Source organism: Malaya genurostris, chromosome 2, assembly GCF_030247185.1.
Source record: "Malaya genurostris strain Urasoe2022 chromosome 2, Malgen_1.1, whole genome shotgun sequence".
Lineage (NCBI taxonomy): Eukaryota > Metazoa > Arthropoda > Insecta > Diptera > Culicidae > Malaya > Malaya genurostris.
In genome coordinates this window covers 106,302,106-106,312,695 of record NC_080571.1, presented here as the reverse complement: position 1 = coordinate 106,312,695, position 10,590 = coordinate 106,302,106, and the positions used below count along the sequence as shown (strand labels likewise).

General features: G+C 38.1%; 1 protein-coding gene across 5 annotated transcripts in view; it reads right to left on the bottom strand.

Moving 5' to 3' along the window:
* Positions 1-1,625: 1,625 nt before the first annotated feature.
* The window catches only part of LOC131427387 (GTPase-activating protein), an 87,175-nt gene continuing 78,210 nt past the window's right edge, over positions 1,626-10,590 (bottom strand). For all 5 annotated transcript variants that reach the window (XM_058590529.1, XM_058590533.1, XM_058590531.1 and 2 more), the window contains exons 6-7: positions 6,623-6,774; positions 1,626-3,090 (exon numbers count right to left, since the gene is read on the bottom strand). In XM_058590529.1, coding sequence (XP_058446512.1) covers positions 2,607-3,090; positions 6,623-6,774 — 636 coding nt within the window. In that variant the 3' untranslated portion in view covers positions 1,626-2,606. The remainder of the gene's footprint in view (positions 3,091-6,622; positions 6,775-10,590) is intronic.

Here is a 10,590-nt window from a genome sequence, read left to right as displayed (position 1 = left end):
AAACTTTTTCCTTATATATTGAAAACATCAATTTTCTCCAGAAGGGCTTATCTTAATATTTTTATTTTCTGATATGTTGTAACATACAACTGATGTAGTTTATTGCACTAAGATTGAAGACGGGAGAGTAACAATCAAAAAGTGTTTTTCGACTTTATGAAAGAATACAAACACAAGTACAAAATAAATTTGGTTGAATACTACCGATTTACTAATAATAGTGGATTTTTATTATGTTAAAGTATTATATTAAACTATGTAGAATGGAAAATAACGAAAAAAAATAACGCTGAGCAAACATGCATAAATTAGTTTTCGTGGTTCGAATTTTTGAATTTTTATATGGACTACAAGGAAGCACACTGCAAATGTCCAACAGGAGAACTAGTTGATTTTCTGCGTTTAGGCCTGAGCAAAGGAACCGAATATTCGCCATTGACTGAACTGCCCATACTTGCATATCAGTCCCATATGGAAAATCGGCATGTCGAGAAAAAGATGATCATTTCCGAATTTTTTGATTTATTGTGCTACCTAATGCTAAATCATGGTATTATTACATGAAATATTGGTAATACGCCTTTGCTACTCCAATATTGCAACAAATGAAATTTGCACTGAATGGGACTGATATGCGGGTACTTTGCATATGGGACAGAAATGAGTTGATATTTTTTCACATTTTACTGAACAAAGCCTCAATTTTTATTGCTATTTCTGAGAGTATATTGAGGATAGATTTCATTTCTCAAGTTAACTCAAAATTGGCGAAAATCTATATGGGACTGATATGCGAGTATGGGCAGTGAAGCATCAGTTGAATAATGCCGGGTGTAGTTCCACTGTCTTGACGTAGGTGGCGGTATGTGCACTCAATGTGTCTCCGTTCATGGATTTTCATAAACTGAATCTAGCAAACGTGCAACAGGGTCTTTTTTATAGATTCGGTTGATTTCATTATTTAAACAATGTTTACAAAATAAACATGGTATTAATAACAATCTTACACCTACTTCCATTTGAGAGAAATTACTCAAACAGGGCAAAAAGTTATTAGGAAATCAAATCTGGAGTAATTTCGTTACACTTTCGTGTTGTGAAATTTTGAAAATGTACTCCGGTGCATTCGCCGTTTTTAAGAATTAGTCCATTCGTGTAAAATTAATAGCTTTTCATAATAGAGCCGTGTACGAAGTTCCATCCAAATCGGAGCTAATTGATCTTGATTTTGCCAATTTGTTAGATTGTTGCTATTGTTGGAGTTGATCATCGGTGATCATCGACTGTTGTCCTGCCATTTTTCTTTTTGTTTTTAATTTAGAGTCAACAAATCGCAGTAATATGAGTTCGTAGATTTAATCATTTAGAATATACGATTCGTCGTGACACGAATGCCACGAAGATGATAAAGTGTCATAATAAAAAAAAACGATTCATCCAGTAAAAATCTACATTTTGTGACTCAGTGGCAATTTGGTATAGTTGATGTCCTTCTTACCTGTAGTTCCCTCCAAATGAAACACGAAGACAGGTGTTTCTACTTTTTACTCTTTTCTGGAAAATATCGTTCAATACAGGCATTTGGACATTTGTGATATCACCCCTACCAGCCAAAAACTACATGCCGCTTGAAGTATTTGGTTCGCATGAGTAATGCTGTTACCTCATTTTTATAAATCATTGTTGCGACCTTACAGATAGTTTTAAAATATAGTCCGATGTGGACTTTTTGATCTAAATTTTCTTTCCTCTTGATAGCGTGCGTAGTGTAACTTCCTCTTGATAGCGTGCGTAGGTGTAGTGTAAGTCTATATTACATTTCGTTTTTGCTAGTGTTTTTTTCTTCAATTTTCTGTCGCACATTCCATTTGAGTTTGTTCTGTTTTTTTTTTTACTGTAGCTCGCCTCTCGACTCAAATATTGAATCTCGAACGGCGAATTTAAAACATTGTACCTACAGCAGATGTTCTAATCAAAGCATTGCTTTTCCTCTTCTTGCCGCCCGGCTGGGATCCTGTTACCGTTCTCGATATCGACGAAACAGAACCGAATCCCACCCGAAAGGTAGCCTATATCTCAGATTAGGAATACTTCAATTGTGTTGGATTTCATTACGAGTACATAAATATCTTGACGATTTGCTCAGGTTTTTGTTCTCTTCGTATTTGTTTTTCCTACAACTAGTACACAGTTATGACGAATGTTCGAATGAGATTACGCATGGGATGTTTCCTTTTCACTAACTAAACATTCTAAATGGAACAAAAACAAAAACTATGTGCGTGTTAGATGATACCAAAAGCTTCGGAAGGCAATGTTTGTTCACAAAAGTCTGTACAATTTTACTTGCTTTGTCGTCTTACTAACAAAAAAACAAAAGAAGTGTGCGTAACGCGTTAAATATTTTTTTTGTTTCTTTTCATATGCAAAAAGAACCTGGTCGGGTTAAAGCTTGCGAAACCGAAGGAGTAAACATACATAGAGAAGTTCCGTTTGCTCTTTGTAAGAATGGTAAATACAAGAAAAATGTTTTTTTTGTTAAACAGAAATAAATTAATTAATTCTAGGTTACAAAACACATACAATTATTAAAAAAAAAAAACAACTTAACACTGAGAGTAACGCTCGTTGTCGGACGACCGCAGCTGGTGGTTGCGGTGAAACAGATTTGGAGACCGTTCGAAATGCTGCGGCATGATGGAAGCGGTCGCTGCCACTGCCGTTGCCGCCAGATTTCCGCCGGCTGCCATCAGCCGGGACGTGTGCAGATAGTTGTCGTCCCCGATCGGGGCCTGCCGGCTGCCGTACCGCATCTCCCGCACCAGTATAGTCTTGTACTTCCGGTGGATCCGTTCGAGCGAGTTGGCGATCTCGTTCAGCTGCTTGATGGTTCGCCGCGAAGCCGTCGGGTCCTCGCAGGCCGCCGCCAGGGCCGGGTCCAGTTCTTCCAGACTGCCGAAGTTCGCGATGATGAGTGAGTGCAACCGCTGGAGGTCCCGGGCCGGATCCAGCACCGTAGCCTGCTCCATCTGGAATGGTTTCGGGGAAACGGCCTCGCAGCCCGCTGCGTACTGGTCCGACACGTTGCAGCTAAAAGAAAGGAAGGCGAGAAAGAAACGGGAATCAATATTTGATTTCGAGACGAGATAGTTATTTTCGCAAATGTAAAAAGTTTTCTTTATTTACTTATTACTTATTTTTATCGTTAAAAGTGTTCTTCTTAACTAGCACGATTCAGACGAAATTTATAAAATTTCTAATTTGCTAGAGATTTTATTAGACTGCAGCCGCAAAAACGTCCTTATTTGCAACGGAAAAAGATCTTTTTTCATCAAGACAACGAACGGCTGCACACTTGCACAGTTACGATGGATAAATTTGTAAAATTTACGTTCCAACAGTTTAGCGTTTAACGAGAAGATCATTGCTCAAACAAATACCTGTTTCGAAAAGCTTCCGAAACCCTATTTTTGGACGGCATCAGAATTTCGGAAAACGCCTTGAAAAATTAATAGAATAAAAGAAGATTATATTAAAATTAAAAAAAATAGCTTGAAAGAATTTTTTTTAATTTTTCCTTAAAGACTTATTGAACGACCTTCTTAGCATGCTAGAATTAGAGCGTTTTCGGTAGCTGGATGGCTGCCAGTTGCATGAATTTTCAATAGAATGCATAAAAATAACGAAGTGATGCGTTCAGAAATAGTTCTAATTTGACATTTCTAAAGCTAGCTTAAGATAGGTCTATAGCTATGATCTGATGATGCAACTTTTGCGATTTAATTATAAGCTACTTAAGAAATCTTCGTGCCATTTTTCAGCTTGATTTAAATGATCAACTCAATTTCTTTTCAGATCTCGTCGGTGCTCGGTTAAAGACAGTGAAAATTGGACGGATACGGTGGGCTGGACATGTCATGGAGATGCAATGTTGATAGTAAGGTAAAAACGGTTTTTGAAACTTATTCATCAGATACTAGTTGAAGATGAAAGTAGATCAACCAAGTAGAGGAAAATCGTCGTACTTTGGACTACCCTTCGATCGAATGAAGTACGCCGCCGCACGAAATAAACTATCTACAAAGCGGTCATTAGACCGATTGTTCTCTATGGCCACGAGATCTGGACTATCTAGAACCCACCCTAACTGTTTTCGAATGAAAGATGCTGCGGGCCATCTATGTTGGAGTGCAGATGGAAGACTGAACATGGAGACGGCGTTTGAACCACAAATTGCAACAGCTGCTTGGAGAATCATTCATAGTACGGACGTCTATGATGGGTTGGGCAACCCAGTGAAAATGGTTTTTGAATCTGATCCAGTAGGCGGTAGGTAGCACTACAAACAAAGTTGATCGATCGAGTGGAAGGGGATTTACGTAGTAGTCGGGCCTTGAGTGGCTAGCGAAGAGCAGGATACATAGAGACGTTTGCTGGGAACCGCAAAGAACGCCACAGGACTAGGCTGATAGGTAAGGTAAGTAAAAGGAAGATCTGAGAAACATTAAAGCATAGGGTTTTTGGCGAAATTTGGTCATGTAGCGTGTTAATTAGAGATATTTACTTAACAAAGCGAATGAGGAGGAGAGTTGGCATCACTGGAAGTGTGATGCTATGATTGGATGTTACCCTCAAAAAGTCTAATTTCAATATGTATCAGGCAACCTATAGTGAAATAATTGATCGAAACAGTTATTTTGTATGATAGTGTCTATTATAGTTATTTATTCAAATAGTGTCTATTATAGTGTTCAGCGGTTGAAAATACATTTTTGTTTCTCACACAGCAAGATCCAAGATGACAGCCCCACCAGTGTGATCGTCCTAGTGCTGGCTGGGACGTTACACAGAACAAACGTTCCGGCGAGGCAGAGGCATAAACTTATGCGACGAAAAAAAAAACTTTAGAAACATGGAACATGGAAGTCCTTGTCACTAGGTTCCATTAGCTGCGACAGGATAATCTACGACAAACAAAATTCTCGCAACTTCAACGTCTTAACGTTACAGGAATACTGTTGGACAACACGAAAGATTTTGGAAAGTGGGCATCAAGTAGCTTCTATCTTCTATCTAAGCGGTGGTACAACGAACGAACTGAGAATTGGCCTCGTAGTGCTGAGTAAAACGCGTCAAACAGTAATTAGGTGCCAGCAGATCAACACAGAGATGTGTAAATTGAAAATTGAAAGTATTTTTTCTCTATTACAGTATCATCAACGTGCACTACCCACAAGATGAGAGATCTGGGTCAAACATTTGACAGATTCTCGCGAAGATCTGTAAAGTCGACAGTCTGCTTGATGCACAGCCAACGATATGTATACTTGGCGTCCTCCCGAAAAATGGTAGTTAGAAACACCTTCTGTCACACTCTCGCAAGGATATCGATAAAGTAACCTGGATATCAACTGACCAACAAACTGATAACCAAAAAGAAATATTTTTCTCGGCTATCAAACAACATCCGAAACTATTTCAGTGCGAATACAGATTCAGACAACTACTTGGTTGCAGTAAATATGCATTTGCTCAAAGCTTTCGACGGTTACGCGCAGCAGCTAAAAATGGTACTAATAACGGAAGAGCAGCTCCTAAAGATGACTGAAGAGATATTCAATCTCGGCTCCCACAAGGAAAAGCTTAAGCAGGAACACCTATATCGCGCTAACGTCACAAGAAAGTTCTACGGGAATCTGAACCGTTTGTGCAGAGGCCATGTGCTACAGGGCGATATGTGCTATGGCACCAACAATAGGTGGCGTCACTTTTCTGACAAGTTTCTTCACAACGATGTAGTGGAAAACTTAGGTAGCGGCATAGTAACGAACTATGAAGCACCTGCGGAGGATGACGAATTGCCGATCCCCGTTCTTCAAGAAATCAATGAAGAGATTGATCGATTGTAAAACAACAAGGCCGCTTGTGTTGATCTACTGTAAAGCGAGATAACTAAAATACTATGACGAAGCACTGGTGAATTTACTGCACGCAGTCATTACTAAGATTTAGGAGAACCAGAGAAATGGATGGAAGGGATCTTGTCTTCCATCTAGAAAAAATGGTGATAAGTTAAATAAGCTGCAACTACCATGTGACCATTCTGCTGAACGCCACCGTATAAAATCGTATGTTTTGAGTTTCGCAGAGGGTGCAGAATCAAAGCTGATTGGCGCAAGTGACACGTTCTAAGTCGCATGTTGCGCATGTTGGGAATTATGCTTACTTTGGATTTCGAAGGATGTTTCGATCGAGCAGTCCGCCACGAGTCTTGGGGGCTTGTGGAGAATCAACGTGCTCTGAGTGCTTTCTTAGGGAAGAAGCTGCGCACGATCTAAAGCTGATCACAGATAAAATATGCTACGGAGAGTAGGCGAATGAACCAAGGATCAACCCATGTCCAAACGGTCAATGTAGACCTGCTCTAATGATGTTGCTAGAAGATCGTAGAACAATTCGAAAAAAAATCTCGAGGACACGTCTTATATACAGTAGAGACCCGCACGGTCCACGACTAAAGAATAATAAGCGGTCTCACAAAACTCCACGATTTATTGTCTTCATAGATTCTCGTCTCTGGTACGTTTCGTATACATTAATCATAAATCAGTTATGTACTCACCAGGTCCACACGCCGTTGATATAGGCACAGGGATGGAAATGCTCCAGCCGTGCCTTGTTACTCTGGCAAATTTTGCTCAGCAGATCGACCCACTCCTTCTCCTCGACGCAATTAGCTGTTTGCACGTACAGTGGCCGATCCTTGCGCACAATCTAAAACAAATCAATAGTTAATAAAAATCCTTAACTTGATAATATCTTTATGACAGAAAACACATGAGCGGAAAGCTGACCTAAAACCAGTCAGTTTAAACAATTGGATGTGCGTGGGTTTGTGTGTGCGGCATAGATTTTATATCTGAAAATGAATCGCGTTTCAGCAATGATTGCTACATGCATAAATTCATGTATCTGATTCTCTCGAAATAATGACTAAGCTACTGTTATTTTATTGCCAACGGAAATCATTTTCCCTGGACGCACGCAATTGTTCCATTGTTCGGCACTGGCTTCTTACGCACGATGGCAAACATTCAACAATAGCGATCGTCATAAGACACAACATAATAATATGCTGGCACTGGCAGTAAGAAATCTTAGGCATCTGACCTTAATTATACACCCCTCCCCTCGTTCCTCCACAATGCATGTAGTTACTGTAACTAAGGTGCATTATGACTAGAAGAAACAAGAGCACCTACCGGTGGTGGGGACAACTCACACCTCAACCTGATGGTGTCATAGCGGTTTAATTGTTCAATTGTTCATGCATTTGAAAAAAATCTGATCACTATTCATCTGTGATGATTATTTCTAGAAAGTCAGTGTAAAGTTTTATGTTCTTTATTGAATTCTTTGGATCACGGTAGTCGAATAGTTTGTCGATGACCGTATATCGTGTTTGGCGTTGATTTATACTGACCAAAAAAAGTGAAATATTCTGTCCAAGAATAGTGAAATGCGTCTGTCAAAAAGCTCCCGGTCAGAGAAAACAGAAACACTTTTTACCAAATTTGGATTTTATTCATCTATCAATGCTCTGTTTGAATGGAGCTCTCGAGGTTTCGTAACCAGCCTGATTCATTTTGCAAATATCAGACATTTAGCGATAGAGTTTTTTTTAAACTCTTCACAAATTGAGTTTTCGATACACACAGTGTCAGTGTCCACACTGGAAAAAAAGGCGGGTGGGTAATGTCAGAAACTTAACTGGATGTCGTGAATACGAAAACAACTGACATGTTCCTTAACACTTCCGAATATCAATTAGTTGATCAATTGTATGAATTATGCAAGCGTTCCCCTTTTTCACATTTTTCGCAAAAACAAAGAAGGCTTCTTTTGATCTCGATTACTGTGAATTTCACACAGCGAAAACTGCACAAATCTAAACAAACTGTTCTAGTTTTGCACTAAACTGAGGATATTTACCTTCGATTTGCGAGCAAGAAATCTTAATAGTTCCTTAAAAAGCTTTTAGAGCCATTAGAACGGCTGATTTTGTGTGATGCTCTCCACCGTTGTCCTCTTTTCGTTGTTTTTTTACCAATGCAAACAACTGTTAGCTTTGCAAACGACACACAATACGTCTACTAGCAGTGGCGATAGAACCCAAACGGATCCAATTTTTGTTAAAAGGTTTCTTTTTACGTGATTTTGTTTGTAGCTTTTTCACTAATGGGCGGTCCGAATGGCTATAAAAATCTATGTTTAGCCGCATACAGAATTTTAATGTCCATTTATTTCATTTCGGATTTGCATTTCATTGATAGAAGGATTCATTCCTGCCTTTCAGAAGGACCAAATTGTGGAACTCACTACGATATTAAACAATGTTAGGAAAATTGTACAGCAGCAGCTATTTTGTTCTCTTCCTCAGAACGCGTTCTGATTGGCTGGTGTTGACATGGGTCAAATGAGACAGGTTTTTCAATAGTGTACTATTCAAATACTTCAATGCTTTGGCTATACACGTTTAAGTTGAAAAATTTCGATTCTATTGGTAGTTAGATTATATAAACCCTTTCACAGATCACTGAGCTATAAATGAGCTTTAAAAATACGAGCAAGGCCAACGCGCCTTATGGATTATCCCCTTTGGTACTCGTTTATACCAAACATTTCAGAAAAGTTTAATTTTGAATTATTTGAGATTATGTCACACAACTGAAAATTTTATCATTGTGATTATATTTCCGATGGCATGTAGCAAAAATTATGTTGATTCGTTAGATACAACAACAGACATTCACGATCAAAAACTCAGAGGGTCAATTTTGAAAATGCGCCCCATAGTAAAGTAAGTCGTATTCACGACAAAATTAATTTGGACTAGAAAAAATTCAAAAAACTTTTTCCTTAGATGCCCACCTTGCAATATATGAATTGTTGATAGGGAACCTATTATAAACTTGAAGATTTTAAAATAAATTTTTCCCAGAGTGTAATTCGATTTGATTTTTTTTCGAAAATTCGACTACCTAGTATAACTATAATACAACACTTTTTGTAGGATTTGTCGCATTACTCATATGTTCATAAATATCGCCAGAGGATTCTTTCAAAAATAAATGTTCAAAACCTAAATAAACCTAGAAAGTTTATATAGGAATAAACTAACGCAATCTTTTAAATTGTAATTAGTTTTGAGTCATTTTTTCCCTTCTCTGCATCGTCCCTCTAACTGATGGCAATTTTAAACATACTTCACCCAGTAATTTAAGAACTGGAGGTCGGTTCGTGTGGCCAGCAACTGACATAACCTAACAATTGAAACTGTTTTGTGCCAAATATTGAAGAACTTTTCCCATTTTTGCATCATCGCTTTAAATGACGGTTTGCAACACATTTCAACCTGTAACTTCATAGCCTGATGTGGGATCGAAGTAAACCAATTCAATTGCCTTTTGTGGGAAAGCATGGCTTTTCATATGAATCTATGTTTGTGAAAATCGGTTATGTCATCTCCGCGAAAATCGAGGGCAGGTTTTTGTCACATACACACATAGCGACATTTTGCGATCTGGACGAGCTGATTCGAATCGACATCAGTTCAAAAGTCAGTTTTCATATCCTCTTTGCATTAGAAAGGCAAAAATAGATCAAAAACGAGATTATTCCACCTAGCAGTGACATGTTACCTTTTTTTTTATCAATCCGCATGTGTTTTCTGCATGGATATTCTTCGGTGTTTTAGTTCTCATAACATTATTTTAATTATCGTCGTTTTAAACGACAAATTGAGATTTTAATCAATGAAATGCGAATTAAATTTTGGGTACCTTCCGAATCCAAAACTGAATATCGCTCTAACTTAAATAGATTTATTTGGTTATCGACTATTCAAATCTGCTAACCCGATAAACCTGATTAATTTATGTGAAATGGACATTTTTATACTAATCACCTTGTATTTCCTAAGCCTGCAGTCGGATCTGACTAAAAAGTAAGTTGTTTTATAGGATTTTGAGACCTCTCATTAGAATCATAGATGGTTCTTAGATTTCATTTTAATCTTAGATCGGTTCAGCCATCTACGAAAAAAATGAGTTGCATTATTTTAATTTCGTTTCACATATCATCCTGTGGTTCCGCAATCAGAAGTCGGATCCAAACGTAATTCAGGAACCTTGTTTGGGAGCATACTACTTTCATATGAATCTGAGTTTGTAGAAAACGGTTTAGTCCGAGAAAATTTAATGAAATTATTTGTCCGATACACACGCATTTGCTGATTGCGACGAACTGAGTCGAATGGCATATGGGAGTTATGTTCATCCAACATTCATTACTGTAAGTAGTTTAAATCAAATTACTTTCAACTTAAAAATGCTGTCATCATCTTGTTTACATGCCATACTCGAACGATTATGTTGCCAAAACCGAACCGTGCTAAAATCGGTCCAAGGCAAAATTCCATGAAAACAAATGCTTGACACAGTCTTTTTGGTACTTAGAAACAATTGTATGTAATAGTATAAAAAAGCGTGTTTCATTTAGCTCCGAAACAGCGCTTTATAATCAAACTTG